The sequence below is a fragment of the Streptopelia decaocto genome (genome assembly GCF_964273445.1).
Source record: "Streptopelia decaocto genome assembly, chromosome: 2".
Taxonomy (NCBI): Eukaryota; Metazoa; Chordata; class Aves; order Columbiformes; family Columbidae; genus Streptopelia; species Streptopelia decaocto.
Genome location: NC_138655.1, coordinates 126,607,136 through 126,629,816, shown reverse-complemented (window position 1 = coordinate 126,629,816; position 22,681 = coordinate 126,607,136). Strand labels below are relative to the sequence as shown.

The following is a 22,681-nucleotide window of genomic DNA, read 5'->3' as shown; positions in this document are numbered from 1 at the left end:
TCCAGGTTTCTTAAATATTTACACAAAATAAATATATAAATATTTATGATCTTGGGCTCTGTCAAACCTTCCTTTCTCCAAGCTGTTTTACTGTGAGTCAGGACCCAGTCACACTCAGCTTTGGTATAGCAACCTAACAGTTTTGTTTGTCCTGCAGCATATATGAAATATGGAGAGGGGAATGTCTATTATCTCATTAGACATAATAAACTTGCTGATGTAAAAGTAGGCCGTGCCACTGCAGGGTTACTAAAGATCATTAATACTTTGGCACCCAGAGCAGTGTTCTTGCTGAATGCTGCACAAATTCCAGAACATAGAGGGTAGAAGAGAAAACATTTGTGGTGCTTATTTGGAGTTCTGGTTCTAGTACCATACAACTGAGTCTAAAAGAAACGAACAGTGAACGGCTGGAGAATGGCAGGTCTTAGAACAAGCCTGCCCACTCCACTTTGTAGGCTAAAAAAACATGCATCCTCTTGCACGAAACACTGCTTTGGGTTTAGTTCCAAAGCAGACTCTTACTAGCACAATAAATTAGGCTAGACAAGTAAATAGCCTTAGTCGTATTTGCTATGCTTAAGGAAAAAAAAAATCAAACGTATATATCTGTGAAATACTTGCAAAGTTTGTTCCACAGAGCTATTCTTGACATGGGGTACACCAAAACTATGAGACAACAAGGCCTTCTGGCCTTACCATTTGCATGGGGCATGGTGCTCTGCCTCCTCCTTGATAAGGGCAAGCCTAAGTATTAGAGTATGTTCTCATGCCTTGTTCTCTTCACCCCTAAAAAAACAGCCTTTAGCAAAGAGACACTGGAAAAACTGTAACAGGCAGTACTAGGCACCATGGAGAATTACCAGTAAGTAACTTCCTCTCACCATCTTGATCTTTGGGGAACAAGAGATGGATCTGTTCTGAATGAGGGTGACTGGGCAGTACCCTACGACACTGCCTAGCACCGATGGGCAGGTTTTGGAACAGCAACCCCAGCACTGCCCCGGGGAACAGAGCGCAGCTCCCAAAACACCTGTGTGCACCTGAGTGCAGCTACGTACCTGTTGCTGAGGTGGGAGAAGCCATCGGCAAGGCAGATGTTCACGTGGGCAGACTCGCAATATACTGTGATGCAGCCCATCACCTGATATCCCACCAGTGGATACAAGCAGTTTTATTAAAGCTTCCTGAACAGTTTCTGTCTGTGAGTGCAACCAAACCAAACACAAGGATCATACGGGAAGAACAACATGTCTAGAACAGCTTTAAATCACTCAGTCTGTTGACTTAAATGAAATCGGGATTTGGAAATTTGTACCGAGACCAAAGGAATGTCCTGTCTGAGACAGGCAGCAGGGGGTGATGTCTTCAAAGGGCCTTGGCACTGCCCCAGGGATGACAAGACAACCATAGAAACTGTCTGTCCAGGTAGGGGTAACAGGACGTAGGTCAGACGTGTTAGGGGTTTCTTCATCGGGGGTCTGCTGCTTTGGGATTCACATGACCAGTGAGTTTTCCAGGTGGATGTGAAGATACTCTACAGCGATAGAAACCACCAGAAAGCAAACTAAAGGAACATTTAGCAAACAGGGCATTGGAGTTCAGTTACTGAGAGGCATGTGAACAGGCTGAGGAACTGGTAACACGCTGGGACAGTATGTACAGAACAAAGATCTTCACAAGGGCCAAGTGGGTGTAAGCTCGTTGATGCAGATCTCTCCAGGTGGAATGAACCAGGCTGAAGCAACTGAACTTCAAGAGCCTCCCACAGTCAACACAGACGTAAGGACACCATCATCGTGAGGCACAGCATGGTCTTGCTCAGGCTGTGACCTGTCTTGCAGAATCAAGTATTTAACAAACACCCCAGCATCACAGAAAACCCAAGAGGACCACCACAAAAAAATGACTGCCCTCTTTGGCTGCTTCAGACATTCCATCTAAAGCAAATAGCAGAGCCAACTGAAGAAAATAACATTTTCAGAACTTCTACAGAAAGAGGACACAAACAATGCCTGAACACCACTACTGACACACAGGCAGCTTCAATAGCTAGAAAGAATTACCCCCTCCTCCTTCAACGATGTAGGTTTAAAAAAAAGTTGTGACAAATGCCATTTCTGAAAACCCCAAATACTCACAGATTGAAGTGGGAGCGGTCACTCAGTCAAGTATTTGATCAACAGCAATAGAGGTACTTTAGAAGTTCACTCTATTCTCCTTCCTCCTTCCATTGGCAGAGCGGGCATAGACAACACAGGTCAGAAGTCAGAAACCATCAATAATGGTACCCGTGGCAGATCAAACAAACTTACGGTAGAAGAGATTAGAATGGCTGAATTCAGTAAGATGTTAATAGATTCTAGGAAAGATTTTTAAGATTTTAAGAAAACTATGCAGACAGCTTGAACAACAAAGTTTGGCAAGGCAAAGGAAATACAGGACAAGATAGGATGCGAATCCTTAGATTTTGCTTTAAGACTGTTTAAGGTATCTAACATATTCTTTTAACATTAAAAAAAATTGAGACCTCAGTGTCTTAAACTGTGTGAGCTAAGTCCACTCCCAGGTATAATAAGAACCCACACATCTGTAATTTGACAAGGCTTGAAAGCTGGGTTTGTTGTGTTGTGAATCTGAATAGCAAAATTTCTGGCTGCTTCTATTGCAATTTTAATGAAAAAGCAGAAGGTGTTTTTTTCCTCTTTAAATATTTAGTGACACTAGCAATACTTAAGACAGCTTGAAAGGCTCTTTAGGTTCCATAGTGTTCAACTATGTTTACAGTTAAATGGTGCAAGGTTCCTCTCCCAGCCTTGGCTTGAAAATTGCTAAAATGTAGCATGGACTGGAGGGAACTCAGTTCATCCTAATGTAAAATAACAGACAGCACCAGGGAAGGATGGAGAATTTACATGCTGCTTTATTCGAAGACAATAGTGCTAAAGAGACTGGGATACTGGGCTGGAAGGAGTTGCAAGAAATCTTCAAGTCCCGCAAGCAGGGACGTTTTGTCTTCTTCCTGTAGGAATGTTTGGTTGCAGGATTAGTTGTAAAGACAGGAAAAGGCTCACACCTTGAAACTGTTCATCACATCTGTAACTATTTTCCCCTCAGGAAAAGGAAACCAAAACATTCTTGCAGTTTTCCTGGGCTGTAGATGACTGAAGAAAACCCCACTCTTTCTGAGGTTGCCATAGGCACCTGAGAACACATGGATCAGACCAGAGGCCTGGGTGACATTTACAATATCCAGCCAGGCATTTGCTGCTCCTGTTAAGGAATAAAACAAAGAGATTTTTGTGACAAAGCTTATAGATAATTATAAATATAATAATAGGATATTTTCTTAATGACCAGTTGTTTTGCCATTTCAAATTAATGCACAGTGGTTCCTTTGCACTTAACATTCTTCAAAACATACAGATATTATAGTGAGAAAAGGACTTCAGGAAAATAAAAAGCCCTATGCTATCAGCTTAACAAACAAAGAGGCCTATATTGCGTCTCTTCACATTTAACATCTCAGGTTTCAGTCTGTAAAGGAGACCTATATTATATAAATTACTGTCTTGTCCAATTTAGAGTCACAGCTACAGATTTATAAAAAAAGGGTTATAATCCTACCTTGAAAGAATTCTTCTCTGTCCCACCAGTTTTTGCAGCATATTAAAGGATTATAAAGAAATCATCACAAATCGTAGAGAGATTACCACAAGAGGCAATAATTACCAGCCAATCTTGGATTTAAGGACTTATATGAATTTGTTGGACCAACTTCAAGAATTCAAATATCTGCTTTCCCTGATATTAAAATGGATTTTGCAGAGTTTAAACCCATGCCTACAGAAGTGGTGTTAAAAGTTTAAACTACTTATTAAGAGATTATAAAGGCCTGGTCTCTCTAAAGTTATTAGACTGATCCAACCAGGACTGGATTATCAGGAATTATTGTTATCAGGAATCAAGGCTTTCTAACCAGAAACACAACTGCATTTCTTCAGGTGAGTGGCCATGTAGCATCAGCAGAGCCACAGAGCGAAGGGTGGGAGATGAGGAGGGTCCTCCTGCTGCCCTCAGGGAAGCCCAAGGAGCTCCCTCACCCACCCTGTGTACACTGAGCCAAAGAACACGTCCTCCTGAACTGCTGTTTCCAGAAAACGCCCTTTTTATTAACATTTAGGTTTCAGTTTTTTAGGCTGAAGAATCCATAATCATTATCTCATGCTCCTTTTTAGTGATCTGCCACATAGCCTGGGTAACAGCCTTGGGATCTTCAGTGCCCTTTGTGTAGCAAAACTTCGAAGTCCTTAATTTTTAAATATTTTCTTCTTTTTTAACCAAACTTCTATTAATTCTTTAGTCTGGTAGACAAGTCAGAATTTAAAACCAGAAGATATACAATGAGAAAAAAACCCACCACAACCAATATCCAAGAAGTATTATTTCTAGCTCTGATAATAATATCAATATATTTGGAATAATGTTGGAGATAACTAGAGATGGGGAAGCGATAGAGAGTAAGAAGAGGAAAAACAAAGCAGGAGACAAGAGAGGTCAAGATTTCCTAGGAAATACAAGACAAATCTTTTTTATTACAGTGGGGTCACTCAGGGTAGGGGGAAGACAGATTGATTCTTCATTTTAACAGCATCGAGTGCCACACTGCACTCGAAAAGTAACAACTCAGCCTGGGAGGTTCACACTAACATGGCATTTTCTCCCGCAGAATATTGATCCCAAGAACTGAAAAACCCATAAAACATCCTAGAAGTCAGAGTACACATGAAGCTGAGCAGAGCTGGTTTCTTCTCTTTCCTGAAGTCCATTTGATTTCAGTTTTTTTTCAGGATAAGAAGAGTTCCTTTATTCTAATGTATCGCTCCAGTAGTCCAGCCAAGGCTCACTGCTCGCTCTTGGTGAAGATCCAAGAGATTGTTGGGATGAAGGTTGTAACAATAACTGTGCCCTATTCATCTGTACAAAAAGAGGAGGATTCTTTTGAGAAATATGGAGGATCCGATATCAGTTTCTGGAAATGAACAGGCTGCCACTGAAGTATGAACACTTCTGTCATCTTTTTTTTTTCTTAATAATAATAACCCCCCACCCACCACAGAAAGCATTATTTGCTTTACAGAAACAAGGAATCTTCTTCTCCTTGACCTCGCATTAAGAAAGTTGTCTCTGACCACGGTAGCATGTTCGTTAATCATGTTCCATTTTTGGAATAAGACCAGATTCTAATAATAGTCCCAATTATCCCTTTCAAGGCACAATTACTGTCCTACCCATACTGCCACGTAGCAGTGCTTTTCAAAAACCAAAACCAGGCAAATTGCAACCTACAGGCTCACTGAATAAATTCTAATGATGAGACAGATGAGATACACAAATCATATGACTGGAGTCCTAAATGGAATTAACAATTTGTAATAAAACCCACATCTTTAGCTCTAAAAAGTTCACAGAAGTCAACTTAAAAAATAGTGCAATTTATAGCATCAAAAAAAAGTTTTCTCCTTCAAGAGGTGAGTAGTAATGAAATGAAATGAAAGTGAGGCATGATTTCTGATTGACAGGCACAAACAAAGGCGTTTAACAGCACTATTTTGTGCATTTGCCTGTCTTCCATATCCAAAACTTTAACTTTCAAACCAAGGCCTTCTGAGGGTTTTCTCCTCTGTCACCCAGGCACACAGTGGACATGGACAGTTCTCAGTCTCTCTTGCCCTGCTTGTTTTTCAAAGAAGACAATGAATGCCCAAGGGCTGCAGACACCAAACTCTGAGGGAATGGGTCATTGTGAAGTCAAACAGAAGTTACAATAGCACAGATGGTAAAGGCCTAATAATGTAATATTTTCACGGTTCCTTTAAAGCAACAAAAACTGAACAGTTTCATTAACAGCAATATGCAATTGTTACCTTCTCAATAACGGGCATGCTAGCTGGCATTCTCATTCTGATTTTCCACAAGCATATGAGGAAAAACGCGTCCATGCCGCTTCAACCTTTGTATTTAATCAGAACAGATGCAGTGAATCTCAAGACAGGCCAATACGGATCTTTCGAGCGCTGCCTGCACGCTCAGCTGAGGCACATCTGTCCTCCCACTCAGCCCCACGTGCTGAAAGATTCAGAGGGAGGAAAATACAGAAATCACGATATCCCCAAAGTCACCTCATTCTGCTGACAGATGAACATACTGCACCTATGAACAACCAACACAGGTACAAACAGTTAAGAAAGTGGCGCTTAAAAGGAAGGCTAAAGGAATAATGAAGTAATTTAACATTTAAAATGAAATAGCTCACCTTCACTTTAGAATGAAAATGCTGGCAGAGCCTTTGTGAAGTAGATTGTGTAAATTCCAACAGTTCAACAAAAGAGACTTTGTCATTAATGCTTCGTAGATACAAATACATTATTCATTAGGAGAACTCACATTTGGGTTTTATTATACTCCGTAGAATATACAGGAATCTTGAAGTACTGAAAGAGTGCAGGTAAATACAGTATTCAAGCAGTCACTATTTCTATGTACATGCTCATTAATTCTTAAAAAAACCCACAAAATTATCAAATAGATCAAAATATTGTCCCGTGTTTCCACACTGTTCAGAAAACCAGCTGATAATTTATAATATCATAAAGATTTCCAGTTTCACAATACAAAAAGGATAAAAAGGAAATTGGAATCAGCTTGTAGTAATTTATTTTTACTTTACCAGGACATGCAAGGAATCCTTGCATGTACATAAACAAATTCACTTGAAAAGTTATAATTAAAGCAGAGCCAAGTAAAGTAAATATTCATATTTAACAGACAAAACTTCAGCTTACTTATGTCAGTTTTTCATTCATCAGGCAATTAAAAAAACATAGTAGTCTGTTATAAATAAACAAAAAATAATTCTTCGGGCAAGTCTGAACTACTTTACAGGGACCCGTTTCTGCTGTTTATTCTCTAAATGGAGCACAACAAAGTCACACAGTTCTTCCCACAGAACAGACACTGTACTTCTTTTTTTCTAATAGGGAAATATACTTTTAAATTCACCTCCTGCCCTCGTAACTCCAGGGTTTGGTTGTTTTTGTTTTTCTTAGAAAAAGTGATAGGGATACACAATTTTACATACAAATTTATGATGTAAGGAAGTGGACAAATTATCGAAAAGAACTCTCAGTCACAACAGGGTTATCAAGACATTTCAGTTTTTTATACAGTTTCATAGTTTCCAAGTTACTTGTGTATTTTTAAATTAAAAAAATCTCACTCCAAAACCCAAAAGTTAAAAAATCTAAAACTGTGCAACAATTACTGCTTCCCTCCCACATCTCCCACCCCTTCCCTTGTTTATTACACTGTACATTTTTCACCCTGACTTCACCTTGTTAGCTGGTTTAATTTTAGTATTATAAAAGTATGACAAGTCCATTTTCATTTCTCCTAAAAGAAAAAGAAAACGAAACTTAAAAGTACATCTGCTTTCTTTCATGGTACATTTAATAGTGGCGGAAGGCTTTCAGATGATTAAAAAAAAATAAATCAACATTTAAAACCAAATCTAAGCTTCTTTTCCAGAAGTAATTAAGGTTTGGTTAAAACAACTTCTCAAATAACCTATTCCAGTTTTCACAAAAAGATATTTAATTAAAAAAATCTTTAAGTTATTTGGTCCTTTGGCAATTTGCAGCACAAACAATGCCTACTGTACCAAACTCATTTATTGCCTTCAAAATGGTTCTAGTTTTATTGATAATATTTAAATCTAGCATCCTTTGTGTTGTACAATAGCGTTGTTCATTTACACCAAGTCGGGTGCCCAGTCTGCAGAAATTACTCCCGGCACCAGAAACAGAACGGTAGAATAAAGTTAAATAAAACAGTTTTGACATTCTTTATTTTATTTTATTTTTTTTTTTTTGCCATGGTTTCAAAGTACTTATTCAAGAATTTATGCTGCTTCTGCAAAATATGCTCTTAAAAATCCTCCTAGAGTCTCACAGATTTTTTTTATATGCAACCACAATAAAAAACATCTTCTCAAAGGTCTGTCCTCTTTTTGCATTCAAACACCGATAGCTTTTTTCCAAAAGCGCAAGTCTGACCTTCCAGCGTGAGGGTTCACTCTTCGGACCTACAAAATGTAGCTGCTAATAGGTCTCAGAATCTGAGTCATTGAGTTCGTCTTCTTCTGTATAGGGGTAGCCATCTTCCCTGCCAATGTTGTTGAAAGTACAGTAAGAGCTATGGTCACTCCTCATGATTGGCAGGGAATCGAAGGTGACAGTTTTTGAGGTGTTGGTGTAATGATTAATGGCATTGAATGTCAGGGAAGGTAACGTGCTGCTCGACGAAACAGGCATCATCGTGGCCAGGATGAGAGCCAGGCAATCAGCCACGTCCTTGTTGGGCGCGCAGGCCAACGCTGGTGTGTAACCTGCCAAGTCAAGAAAAAACCAAACCCTTCCTTTAAAATAAAGGCAATGTAAAAATTTCTCCGAGACTGTGTCACCTTTCAGCTGCAAAAATCACTTAGTTCTGTGCTCTTAAACAAAATACCCACAAAAACCCAGAAACATATGAACCAAAAAAAGCGAAAACAAAACAAAAAACCCCAAGAAACCCAAAACACTACACAACATAAAATTAAATGCATGATCGATTAGTATTCAACTTTGTGTTACAAAACCAACGCAGAACTAGTGGGCTTTGGAACAAAGTTGTAATTGTTTTGTTAAGCACAGTCAGACACTCCAGGCCAGCAAGAAAAGCCTGGATTTGAAAATGGTGTGGAAGTCTGAGGAGAGACAAGTAATTGAAGCCAACACTGGGGGCTGAAGGTATTCACTACGGAGCCACTGCAGAAACTACAGCTCAAGATGTTAAGTATTTCTTCATCCAGGAGCTTCCAGGTAGCTGCTCATCACAGACAATTATTTTAATAAGACTTTCCTATCTCAAGCTGGCTAAAGCATCAGGGACAGCTAACTGAAAAGGCAGAGTACACAAATTCATCCAACCCATACTTTATTACAATACACAGTAATATAAACTATAAAGCCAATATGTAGCTTTTATTTGAGGGTTATCAATTAAGAAATCCATGGAAGTCTGAGGAAATGCCAGCTGGATTAGTAGGCAAGGACTTGCAGAGAGAAACTACACCTCTTGGTTGCCCAGCTGGTCTGGCCAAGCTCCTGCCAGGCCACGCTGCTGTGACAGCCCCCACACGCAGGAGGTCTTGGGCTGTGGGATGTGAAATCTCTTTCTGGGTAACTGTACCTCTAATAATTCTCCAACATTCCTCCTTTTGCAGTTTCGCCCTTCCTATGTACTTGCCTCTACTCATTACATGTCAAGAAAAACACGTTGCTCCTGTCTCAGGCGTAATCACCCCACAAGGCACCTGAGGATCAGATTTGGCACAGGTCTCAGGGCATTTCTGCACCACTGAGGTACTGCCATCGGTGGTGACAACAGCAGCTCTGGAAGCAGGGCGGTCACAGAAGTACAGCCACAGACGACAGTTAATTCTGCTGCCAAGACTAAAGGTCGTTCATTCCCGCTGCCCAACTCCACACAGAAGTGGTCATGGTCACGGTCTGGTGGGTGGCCAGATAGTCTTGCAGCCCAACAACTCCATAACTCAAAGGCGTACAACATCCAGGTAGAAAGCACACAAGTAATATTAAAGAACAGCTTTAAAGCAAACCACATAATGGACTCCTGTCCAGACCTTAGGAAGACATGGAATATAAGGCAATGCCCATTCTACCAGCAAGTGTTTCAACTATCAAGGAATCACCTTTATTGTAGAAGCAGATCCAGGTCAAGTTTTAGGACAGAGCTCAGGAGTAGTTAATGCGTTGTACAATCGCACGGATGTTTTAAACAAGTAGGCGCATTAGGGAAAATGTAGCTAGAACTTCAGAAAACAGCAAGCAGAGGGACAATCTTGCAGCTGAACTATTGTTTGCTCAGGACAGACCAAGGAAACACACAGTGCAGGCACCAGCTGACCACTCGACACGGCCGTCCAGAAGTGCAGCTCAGCAGATGTTTTCATTGTTATTAAGGTGTCACAGCACTTAAACAGCTCGGCGTTAATTAACAGTGACAGTCTGCAGAAGGGACACGTTTTGAGAGGATTCAGAAGGAAGGGCCAGAGCTTGCCACGCTTGGATGAAGACGGCATTTCAGGCACACAAGGCAGGACAGAAGGCTCAGAAGTGATACCCAAATGCACACAATTTAATATCTACAGTTGCTGGACATTATATGAAGGTGACACACAAAATAAATATATCCAACTGGCCATATTCAACACCATTTTTTTCACTTACATGATTTGATAAAAGCTCAAACAAAAATGAGCAGTCACCAGCTGCCTTTTTAGTGCCCTTCCCTCTCCACACCTTCCTGTTTTAAAGACTGCATCCTGCTAAGATCTTGAATACTCATACTTACGTTCCTTCTGGAACAAAGCATCCCAGTTCATTATAAAAAAACCCCAAAATTAAAGGCCAACTTAAAGATTAAACAGATTACTTGCTTCTGTTAAAAGTTCTCCAAACCCAGTGTTTATACTAATATTTGACTATAGGTGTTAAGCTCCTGGCTTTAATAAGTAGGAATGAAATATCACTGTTTCATTCTTACCTTAGACATAGCAAGATGAAGTAGCTGTTTGCATCATGACAGTTACACCTGTGTCCTTTACCGCTTTATTTTTGCTTATGTTATTTTACAATTATAAGAACAAACTCTATTTTTATGCCCCTTAACTGCAAATGATTGTTCGTATGTCAGGGCAACAATAGGTATAAATACTTCAAACTTTCTTTTAAGAAGATGTTGGTAAATATACAGACTCCACTGAAATACTCTTACTCAGTTTCCACATAATGTTGCCCATAACCTGTACTTGTATCTGCATAAGCCTTCACACAACAACAACAAACCAAACAAAAACTATTTCATTTCTAGATGGGGCAACAGAAGCAGCGGGAGGTGAAGCAGCTTCCTTGCACAACAGAAAACTGGGCCTGTGTGCTGGACACGGACCTAAGCCCAGGGCTCCCCATGCCCAAAGGCAGAGCTGCTCCCTCCTCTGGGCCTGGAAGTTTCCATGAAGGCGCCTACAGGAAAATCAGAGAGTTATTGATGTGGTCAGTGCAAGGAGAGTTCTCAAGATTAACTGAATGAAGCTGCACACTTGGGAAAGAGAAGAAAACCATCTGAGGCATGAGTCATCTCATAAGCATTTACATGAAAAATTCCTTCCAGAAAACTGGAGATTTCCAATATAAACTCAAATACGAGTAACGGAAGGCTTGGAAAAGAATGAGACAAAAAGAATTCCCACCCCTCGTTTAAAAACAAAATTTAAAAAAGCTTGAAATGTCGCTGCTCACTGTAATGATAATCTAGAAAAGAAGAGAAACCTCCATGCTCTGTCAGTCCCTGGAGTTAGAGAATCCCTCATCTCACTACTGTGGTGGATACTAAGGCAACAAATAAAAGACAGACTGTACCAGGAAATTTAGCTATCCCGGTAAGTTAAATACTGGAAAAAAACCCAAACCAAACCAAAACCTTGAAAAGTTGGTTGAGTGACCAAAAGTAAAATTCCAGATGCTGTCAAATGAAAGAAAAAGCTGGCAATTTATTTTAAGACAGGTAAACTTACATAAATAAATGTAAGAGAACTATTGTAGATGTGGATGATGGCCAAGTTTCATCACGACAGGTGTGGAAACATGGGAATAGAACTGAAAGATTTGAGTGAGAACTGATACAGGACTGAGAATGAACCCTCAACATGACTGATTTTGGCAAGTATACCACAGTCAATTTGCTATTTCGGTTGCATTTAATCTTTTGAGAACCAAGAGGATTACATTGTTTTCCAAAGACTTTAGTTCTTAAACATTTGAAAAAGTGATCTCACCACATTAAGAGATGCTCTATAACAGAAGCAGTATGACTGCAAATCTAGAGTTTTAAATATCTTATACATTATTTATAAACTGAAATGCAGAGAATTGGAGTGATGTAGGTTCTGTAGCCCAGATATAGCAGCAGAGAACTGTTAAGGACTTGTATACAGATACGGATAGAAACAGAGACTACTTCTAAAAAAGGTCAATGCAGCCTTTCTATAAAGGGACAACTTCCAAGACAATAAGGGGATCACCACTCCATACCAGCTGAGGTTCTGCTGGTTACATGTTCCATATAGAAAGACATGCTTCCATGTCAAATACTAACTCAAACTAACTCCAATCTAATCTAATTCTATCTGAAATGCCAAGCCTGTGTGGCTGATCACTGTACTTATCTGAGCTGTGCTAAAGTAAGAGAACATCAGTGTTGTGAAGCAAAATACGCCAGCGCCTATTTCTTCAGTCTGCTTTGCTAAACAGATAGCTTTCACCCTCCAAAGTGCATGAATCATACTCTTAAGCCTTTCTAATTAACAAAAATAATCAAAGTTTATCCTATATTTTTATTATATTAGGATTAAATAAATGTATGTAATAATTTTTTCTTCAGACACAAGACAAGTAGATCTAAAGCAAAACCTGGCTATGACTACTGCCAGCAGCTTTTTCATTTAATATAAAAGGTACACTATGGAAATCAAGAATTTTGCAACAGGTTTAGCAAGACTGCTGACATACTAATATTTCTAAGAATTAAGAAAATATTACACTGACATGTGCAATAGATTGATAAATCACATGAAAATTTCCCTTACTCTCTCACAACTCCAAGTATTCACCACTCAGCACATACTGTACTTTAAGCTGGCACATTCATCCAACAGAAGAAGAATATATTACAAATATTCTCAAGGCTGCTTCAAATTTTATAAACAAGGCAATTGCTATTAGAAATAAAAGTAAAGAAGCACTGTGAGAAACTAGATTAGGTAGCTCTCAGATTACTTTAAAATCTAAAATATCAGCAGAATTAAGTTGTTTCACATGTTGCAGTTACATCCCCAGGCTGCCAGAAACAAAAATTTAAAAAGTATATTTTCCAGTCTTTTCATTTTAGGGAGTTTCATTTAGCAGTTACCCCTGTAACCTGTTCTAGGAAAAGAATTATCTTTAAAACACCCATGTCACTTTAAGCTGTGTAATTTGAGAAACACATAAAGTCACAGTAAACATTAAGAGAGGAAAAAAATACCAAACTGGAATTATAACTATTAATTAGACACATGCCTTCTGGAAAAAACAAAGATCAACAAAAAGCAAAAAACCCCAACCCCTCCCTCCAACAAACTCCAGCTACTGCTTATATTTAAAAACATATTGGGATATGGCCCAAGAGCAGAATTTCTTATGCTCTTAAAAGCACGGCTTTGGAGGACCACTGATTTCTTATATGAAAATATGCAAATAGGAAATCAGTAGATCTAATTTTCTTTTGTTCTGCAAGGTATAGGATTTATTCTCTGTGATAAAGCAGTTACTTTTTCTTATTTCTGTGCACCAAAAAACTAAAGAGCCAGAAGCTTGAGACCAGTAACTGAGATTTGTAATTCATACTTGCTTTTAAAAAACTAACACCAACATACCTACCATAACAAAATGGATGGCAATTCAATCCATCTTAACAGCTGGAAGTTATATTTTACTTTGAGCATTACATTTTTTAACTGTTTCCAGTATGCCAGAGCTAGTGTATTTATAGTGTATACATTATAAAAGTACAAATGCAAGCCAAACATTTCTGTGCTGTGACCTGCATTGTTCTGAAAGTTTTCACTCCTCTTACACTGCTGCTGCTTTGCTAAAATGCCCCATCACCAACCCAACACATTTTTTTCCATGCAGGAACCTACTGCAAGGCTCATAAGAAATTCCCGCAAGGTCACTGCATTTCAGTGAGCTGAGTTTAACAGCACAGTTCTCTATGGGGAAACAAAGTTAAATGTGTTCTTACCATTTTCATCTACAGCAAGTACGCTTGCTCCCTTCCCTAAAAGCTCTTGAACTACCACTGTTAGTCCATTCCGAGCAGCAACGTGCAGAGGTCTGTGAAGACAAATAAATTGGTAAATAAACCTTAGAACAAGATATTAAGTAAGATAAGTAGCTTGCCTCTAATTAAATGATTATTGAAGTATTTATACTGGCATGTTACACATTATATACATTTTGTAGATATAATAACTAAGATGGGAAAACCAGCAAATCTCTTTTCTTACTGCAAAGAAACTGCACAATAACAATCGTGCATGTTCTTTCTTCTTTTCATGGTACCACACAGTGAGGAAGCAGCTGCTAGAAGAGACCTGCCTGCTTAGGAACTTTAGCAAGTTAAAATTCAGGAACGTCTGGTACCTTACTGTTGATAAATCCTTCACTGAACTGTTGTAACAGATATCATCACATCTGAGAGTTACTCCATGTCACTGGCAATAATCATTAGCATAGAAACTGCAGAATGGTAGTTATTTTATTGCATGTAAATGCTTATAGGAGATGCAGAAGCATTTCATCAATCTGCCTTTTAGAAACCATTATATTCCCCTGTGACTAGAAATGAAAAAAGTATTTTACAGTATAATGCATGAAGCAAGAAAAACATTACTTATCAAAACCTCAAACTATTAACTATAACCCTGTTTTACAGTGACTTGATCTATCAAGGAGAGTGTGGCTTTACCTCAAGTATTCTACCTTTTGCAAATGCAACAGTTTTTTTCAAAATTGGTTCACGCTGGCTTAAATAAAACCTTTCCACCACTCAGCAGGAAAGAGAATAATCAGCTTACTTCCCTTCTGCTTTGTGTTGCTCTTCATTCACTTTGAGATTCTTAAAATGGTTTGAATTAACTATGAACTATAGTTTGATTTGGAAACAAATGCCTTACTTAAGAGATCAGAAATGCAAAAGATACAATTAGGAGAAGCTGTATCTATGGTGCTTATATTAAAGTATTAAAATTCAAGAATGCCTGCATACCACAGATATACTGGAAAATGTACTGCAACTAAAATAGAGGCCAACAATTGTAATGCTTATCTTGGCACAAAGTAGGACATTGTTTATGGTAAAAAGTCAGTTTAGTTACTAAGAAACATTTGCCAAACCAGTAATATTTTAAACAACTGATTAAATCTTGAAATTTATGTAAACATTTCGTGGAGGTGTGAATATGCACCTATTTTTCCCCATAATATTTCTCGATCTGACTATACAAGCCAAGGCATGTGGGGGGAATTAGATGGGCCTGTGGTAGCGTATTTTCCCACTTCTGTTCCCATCCCATTTCTGTTTCTCCTCCTCCCAAGTTACCCCCTGCTTTGAGCCAGAAATGTGGCAAAACAAACCCTTTCCTGCTTTCTGGTTATTTCATGCTGCCTGAGGTGCCCCATGGTGAGCAGCAAGAGCAGAGGAAGAACTCTTAGTATCTTAACTCCTTAGTTCAAGCAGACCTCTGAGAACAGCTGAAAGAACTGCAGAAGTTTGAGCATGACAGATTCCAGAATGGATGTAAGGCCAGAGAAATACACAAGTTGCTTACAAGTTCCACGGTTTGTTTGTTTGTTTTTTTCCTAAATGGTCAGTGATAGCATTATTCAAGCAGTCTACCAATTCATGTACATAGCTACATATCAGGTGTCAAATATTGCCTGTCACACAAATATTTTATTTTCTTTAAAAGGACAAAAATGCACAAAAGTCATTTTAATAGTGCATCCTGAAATATATCCCCCAGTTTGACATACCACAGTTTTTCCTTATGATTGGGGTAACAAAATAGGCTTAATTCTACTTGAGAGAAGATCTTCAGGAAGCATTAAGAATACTATATTCTCCATAATATTTAATAGAAAATAGGCCTTCACCCTAGTAGCAATAGGTATATTTTCCTAACAGCAAGCATGCTGAAGCATAAAAGCATACTTCGGCTAGGTTTTTTTATTAGCTAGCTTTGAAGAGCAAGTCTCAGTTTGCCTCCAATTAGTTGTTAACTGAAGTAAATTTTAATTGAAAAACTAGATCATTTATGAACCAGAAAAATACTGGTTTACAGGTAATCTCAGTGGATTGCAGTAATTCCACACAAGATTCCCTGAATCACAATACTGTAAGATTTATTTATCATCCCTTTCACTCTGCTAAGACTAGAACTTTAAGCCATTTCACTACAAGTCTGTTAAGCTCTTGATACCTGTTAAGCAATTCAATGAAAATTCAACCCATTTGGAAAAAAAATGCTGAAAAATATTCCTCCAGCAAGATACTGGTTTTAGCAGAAACACAACAAATGTACAACACAGTCACTGCTGATACATACGTTTGCAAGGCTGCGTTGGTGGCATTGATGAGGTTTCTATCCGTAATCTTCTCCAGTATTAACAAGGCACTAGTTTCATGACCCTTAATACAGAACAAACATCTGTCATATAGCAAAGAGTCTTCAAAAACTACTTTGAATGCTTTTTCAAAGTAGCAAGTTAACATTTCTAGACAGTGCTTGATAGCACAAAGCTCAGCACCACTAAGTCAGAGTACGCACACACCTTGCTGCAAGCCAAGTGGAGTGCTGTGTTCTTAGAACTGTCTTGCAAAGTCAGGTCAGCCTTAGCACTGCTAACCAGCACCTCTGGGGAAATAAAGGTTTGTGTTAACTAAAAGCGTATTCCTTTAAGTCTCAATGGCTTATGTTTGTGCACAATGAAAACATAATTTTGACAAAACAGATCTACAAGAACATTGACTATAAGGCAACCTTACCCATAGTAAGATTAACATATTTAAGGGCAGAAATATACAAAGCGTTCTCTTTACCAACTGTATTTGTCTGTCCGTTTTCTGCAGCCATCATTAAAGGCGTTTTCCCAGAAGAATCTACAGCATTTACTTGAGCATTGTGACTGAGCAGGAGCTGTAGACACTCAACGTGATCTGTAAAAGCCGCTGCATGAAGAGGAGTTCTGCAACAGATCAAGAGACAATACAGCCACGCTCAGCCACGCTTTCTATTTTATTCAAAGGGACACGCTGACCGTGACCCCGGAGATACAAAAGACTGTGCGCTCCCTCTCACTGACCCTTTGAAATCAGTATTGCTGGAGCTTCCCTCTGTGTCATTTATAACAGAGATACAACTTAATTCAGAAAAAATAAAATACACATAAAGTACTACCCATAAAGTGACACAGTTTAAAACATGCTCAAACTTGCCTATATAATAAAAAGCCAATTCAAGTTTTTTATGACAGAAAAAAATCTTAAAAGAATAAAAACAGGGGAGGCAGATTTAATGTAATTAGCAAATACAAAAACCCCAAATAACTATGGAATTTAGCAAAGCCACTCTACTGTATTACAAATATTCTTCCACTGTGTGTTTACACTCTTACCTTCCTTTCGAATCTGTTGAATTTACAATACCCGCACCTAGTGTGTCAATTAACATTTCCGCAGCACCTTCATTGTCATTTATCCTACAAGGAATTAAACAGGCTGTTATTTAAAGAATTATAAATATTTTTTAAAATACAGCAATGAAATCTGTGAAGAATAATTTTGCACTTCCTTACACAGCACAATGCAATGGACTGAAAGAGTTTCCTTCCATTTTCTGGAAAACTTCCTGTTCCAGGAGGAGCTCTACACAACTGTCATGACCTAAAGCAAATGTAAAAGTTGGATATTAAAAAGGGGGAGAAGGTCTATTTATGGATCGCAACAAATAATATGGATCTAAATTAGATAAATCAATATTTTACTTGCAAGATTCAATAACACACTGGTTATATTCGATAGGGCTACATTAAGGAACTAAGACATTTTTAGAATCTTGAAAATCAAACTGACATTTAACACTGTAAACTTTGTGAAACCTAGAAGGGATTTCACGCTGTCTGAAGAAGATCCAGAACACTTAATTTAGTTCCTGACATCTCCATGTTTCAAACTTTATGGTACATTCACCACTTAGTCTACATGACATCTCCACCATTTGAGGGTTATTTTTGTTCCACCGTCTTGCTAAACCCAAAGAAAAACCAAGTTGATAGTCATAAAAGATTGAAAAGAACATGTTCCACCTATCATACTATTATTTTCAAAATTCTATATCCTGCTGCTGTACAGGTAGCTAACAATTTTAAGTATCTGTTTGATCTTTGATGTCTATATGCAGAGAACCTTAGTTTGACATTCACTGTTGTCTGAAGATTTGGATTTTCATAAGTCCTGACAAATTTTCATTCTACAAATCAAGCATATTTCAGTTCTGTTTTATTCAGACACTCTGGTCACTCTGAAAATGGACCAAACTATACAGTTTGGTTTTATGAATGTGATAAAGAGATATTATTCTAGTTCAAATTATCAGTACATTACCCAGTTGTTTCAGCTATGAAGACAGTCTACTTAGTTATTCACTTTGAAATAAGTGGTAAAGTGAAGCTCTAAACCCTTCTTGATCTTTCTCTATCATGTGAATCAGAGGTGAAATAAATGAGAACCTTTACTCTATGGGAAAGGAACACACACACCAAAATCTTTATCAAAGGAGCTGAATGAGTTTCCTACATTTTAAGGCCTCCCTCGCCCCCAAATCTAAGAAAAGTATCACTGAAGAAAAAAACCAAATTCTTATTGAATCACTTTTCTATACTTAGCTTCTTGTGCCTATCAAGGTTGATTTGAGAGAACTTTAAAAAGAGCTTTGATCTGAAATAGTTCCTCCCGAGACTGCCTGTGATGGCTATTTTTTTGGGATGTGTGGCACGCTTCTATTCACAGGTACTACACTGAATTTCTTGAAAGAATGCTTGAGGCATAAAACTATTTGGTACAAAAATAAACACCTCATATTATGTATTAGAAGCGAACACACTCCCCCCCTCAAGACACCATGTCCATCATATTGTCACATTGACTAAAAACATCTGAAAGAGGACAGACTTCATCTGCTACTTTTATAAGTAGTAATAACTTCTGTCTCAATATCAACAAATACATTGAGACCTGTATTTTAGCTTTAATGTATTTTTACCATTATAGCAGGCCCAATGCAGTGATGTATAGCCGTGATTGTCCGCTATTGCAGGTACTGCATCCACAGATGTAGCTGACTGCAAGAGAGCTCCTAGAACACCTATATGTCCACATGCGGCTGACAAGTGTATAGGGGTTCGTCCCCTACAGTCTCGTAATAAGGACTTAGCACCATGTTGTAGCAATGCTTCCACACATTCCTCATGCCCAGTAACTGCCTGTGAGAGAGAGAGAGGAAACAGCAAGTTTGCAAATGCTAACATATGTAGGCCAAGGTGTGTAACTAAAGCAAGCAAACTTCAGACAATTTCTTACATTTTTAATAACAAAATAAAGCACAGTTATTATTTTTTATTCATGGAACAGCCATTCTGTTGAAAAAAGCAGCAATGCATTGATGACAGAATAATTTCTTGGAATAGCCCTGAATGAACTGCTACTCTCTAGGGCTCATTCAATTTTCTTATCTGGCAGAGACTTTAAAAAAAGAAATTGGCATATGGCATGCATTATGCTTTTCTTCCTCCCATTAACACTGTCCCCGCCCCACAACAAGAAGCCGTTCTCTGGGATCTCTCCAGTCAACACTTTTACAGCAAGATTAAGAGCCTCTAGAAGTCCAAAAGAATTCTGAGGGTACGGAGCAAACAGGCAAAAGCTTGCCTTTTGAAAGCAACTAAAAAGACAATTAGGAACTAAGAATGGCAAAACAAGAATAATGAGAACTTCATTAAAACTACGTATTAAGTCCATATTTCAAATTTATATGTGTAAAACATGAAAGGATATAAAAGAAATATTCTCTTACCCCTCTATGTAATGCTGTCCTTCCCCACTTATCTTTGGCATCTACATTTGCTCCTTTGTTCAGGAGTGAATAAACGCAGTCAGTGTGTCCATTGAGAACTGACAACATCAGAGGTGTCCTAAGCAGAGAGTGAAATAAAGTGTCACCTGTATGGAAATTTAACAGCTGGCACTCAGCTGAAATATTACAACTACTGTCCTTCTGGACAACACTGTTAGAATTTATGTCATCAATGGCCTTCTCTACCACTACCTTCACTCTCAGAATGCCACTCATATTGGTTATTTAGATATAAGAAAATAAATTAATATCCCCTAATTTAGAAGGCCCAGTTAAGGGACCAGAATCCATTTTTTTCAGCATCTGGGCAGTAAGACACATTTTAGTTTCCTTCTGCTGGAACACTTTTCACTGTCAACATTACGTTTATTGCAAAATACAGGATCTGATTTGTCCCAGTTCAAATATCATCTCCCTCTAAAGTAATAAATGAAAAATCACCCAAGTAAAATATTCAGGTTTTCCCTTTATAAAATGCAATAATTTGTGAAGAACAGAATGTGTATCGTTTAAACTCACTGTCCATTTCCATCTTGAATGTCCACTGCATTCTGTGGTTCTGCATTTCCTATCAATAGCCGCAAACATTCTGAGTGACCATTTGTAGCTGTAAAACATCATATACAAGCTTTACATTAACTGCCTTTGAGTATACCGTTCCAACAGAACAGTAACCTGCTCAGACTAAAGCCCCTGAGATTGAGAACCCACTGTACAGCTTTACCATTGTCATAACTTGAAGGAAAAAACAGAAACTATGAACACTAGAAAGTGATTTCAGAAATTGGGTATTCTGCACTGTATAGTACTAAAAGTAATAAATTCCACCTGTTGATTGCCAACAGATATTTGGTTTTTTGCATATCAATGTTGTTAACCATAATGAGAATACATGTTTATATAACATCCACAAGGAAGAAAAATTAAATATAGTAACTGGCATAACTTTCGCTTGCTTTAAGACGAGGTAAACACGTACCTAGTCAATCATACACAGATTGTTAGCGAGTGTAGCATGCGCAGTTACAAAACGATAATTCAAATCACATTTAGAAAGAGAGGAAGGAAATGCAATGCACAGAAGTAATTAACCATGCAGTTAAAGAAAGAAACAAAAAACTGAGAAATCACATTTAAATGCAGCTCATGAAAGATAAATGATTACTTGTTGGAGGGGAAATTGTGACATACAGCTGCTGTATTCAGTCCACATAAGAACAGTGACAATTCATCCTTCTCTAGCAGAAAGAAATGCTAACAGAAGTTATGAGAACCTAAATCAAATAGAAGAATACAGCTTTTGCTCATGGGCAACAAATTAAGTGGTTAGAATGATGATGTTTTGTACATAACACTCTTTTTACTGCAACATTTCTAGAACACCAGAACTATAAATGTCAATTTAAATAAGCGTATTTTCAAGGAGAGGAAAAAAATAAGAATATAGTACGAACGCTAGACTTGGAGACAAGATTTCTGAGAAAGGCAGTGAGAAAACATTGCAAAGGATTGCTGTTATTTTGAAAACACTCAGGAATCATTTAAATCCTTGGAAAAAAAATTGGAAAGTATAGCTTTCACGTCTCTTCTCAAACTGACAAAATTCTCCAAGACTCCAGTCATTTTTATAAGTTAAAATACTGCAAGACAGGCAACACAATTCACAGATCTAAATTTGGGCCTACGGTTTGGGCTGCATGAGAGACGAGTTAGCTGAACAGATAAGGGCAACACACCCTTCCATCCATGGAACAGCCCTCCTTGAGCCAAAATGTTGCTTTGGGTTAATACCACTGTCCATCTGCCAACCGCTTTGTTACACCTTTCTTAGAACAATAATGACAGAGACTCCTAGACATGAAGATGATCCACTTGAAAAACCAAAATTTTAGAGGTTAGCGGTTAGCACATACCTGCTGCATGTATTGGTGTCCTCTTTACAACATAATCTTTCACCAAGATTGATGCCCCCTGATTAATGAGCACGTCTACACATTCCACGTGTCCCTTAAAGGCAGCAAGATCCAGAGGTGTCCTTCCGTTGTTATTCCTCACATCGAGGTCCAGCAGTGACTGTACCAGCACTTCCAGAGCTTGATGGTGGCCATGATAGGCCTACAAGAATAAGGAAATTCTTCAGTTTTCCAATTTGGCAATATTTTCTTCCCCCTCTTTACCCAGATTACATAAATGAAACTGTGAAGATAGTATTTTTGTTTTAACATGTGAAGAGCTACTGATGTAGCATGTAAATACTTACAATACTTACAACTAATTTTAAAAACCTCAAAATTTCAAGCAAGAAGGTTGGTGTTTTTTTTTTCCATTTTATCCTTTCAGTCAGCAACTGAAACTACTCTCAGAAAATCATATAGCTCCAATTTGTGTAACTACCAGTATTTTGAATACTGCATGTTTCACTGCTTCATGTTATAGTTACATTGCCCTCGAATTATTTCAAGTGAGGAACATATGCAAACGTAACTATTTCCTATTAGTTTTTCAAATAAAATACTTAAAAAAGAAAAAGCCAGTACAAATAGTAACTGGTAAAACAGAAGGAACTTAGGGGATGAAACAGTTAAGAGATCAGAATGGATATACAAGGATAAAAAAAGCAGCACAGAGAATACTCTGTAGGTATGTGTCAAGACAAAGTGTCAAATTAATAATGAAAAAAACCATATACAACTATCTTATAATTTTCATGATAAATTTAAAATGTATACTCACGGGTACAGAACCTCATACAGTCTCTGGTAACTG

At 38.1% G+C, this 22,681-nt stretch overlaps 1 protein-coding gene across 3 annotated transcripts in view; it reads right to left on the bottom strand.

Moving 5' to 3' along the window:
• Positions 1–6,700: 6,700 nt before the first annotated feature.
• ANKRD28 (ankyrin repeat domain 28) overlaps positions 6,701–22,681 on the bottom strand; it is a 131,849-nt gene continuing 115,868 nt past the window's right edge. For all 3 annotated transcript variants that reach the window (XM_082046530.1, XM_082046529.1, XM_082046531.1), the window contains 11 exons: positions 21,829–22,030; positions 20,435–20,522; positions 19,856–19,973; positions 19,046–19,265; positions 17,580–17,667; positions 17,400–17,483; positions 16,825–16,970; positions 16,557–16,639; positions 16,331–16,413; positions 13,966–14,057; positions 6,701–8,446 (listed from right to left, as the gene is read on the bottom strand). In XM_082046530.1, coding sequence (XP_081902656.1) covers positions 8,160–8,446; positions 13,966–14,057; positions 16,331–16,413; positions 16,557–16,639; positions 16,825–16,970; positions 17,400–17,483; positions 17,580–17,667; positions 19,046–19,265; positions 19,856–19,973; positions 20,435–20,522; positions 21,829–22,030 — 1,491 coding nt within the window. In that variant the 3' untranslated portion in view covers positions 6,701–8,159. The remainder of the gene's footprint in view (positions 8,447–13,965; positions 14,058–16,330; positions 16,414–16,556; positions 16,640–16,824; positions 16,971–17,399; positions 17,484–17,579; positions 17,668–19,045; positions 19,266–19,855; positions 19,974–20,434; positions 20,523–21,828; positions 22,031–22,681) is intronic.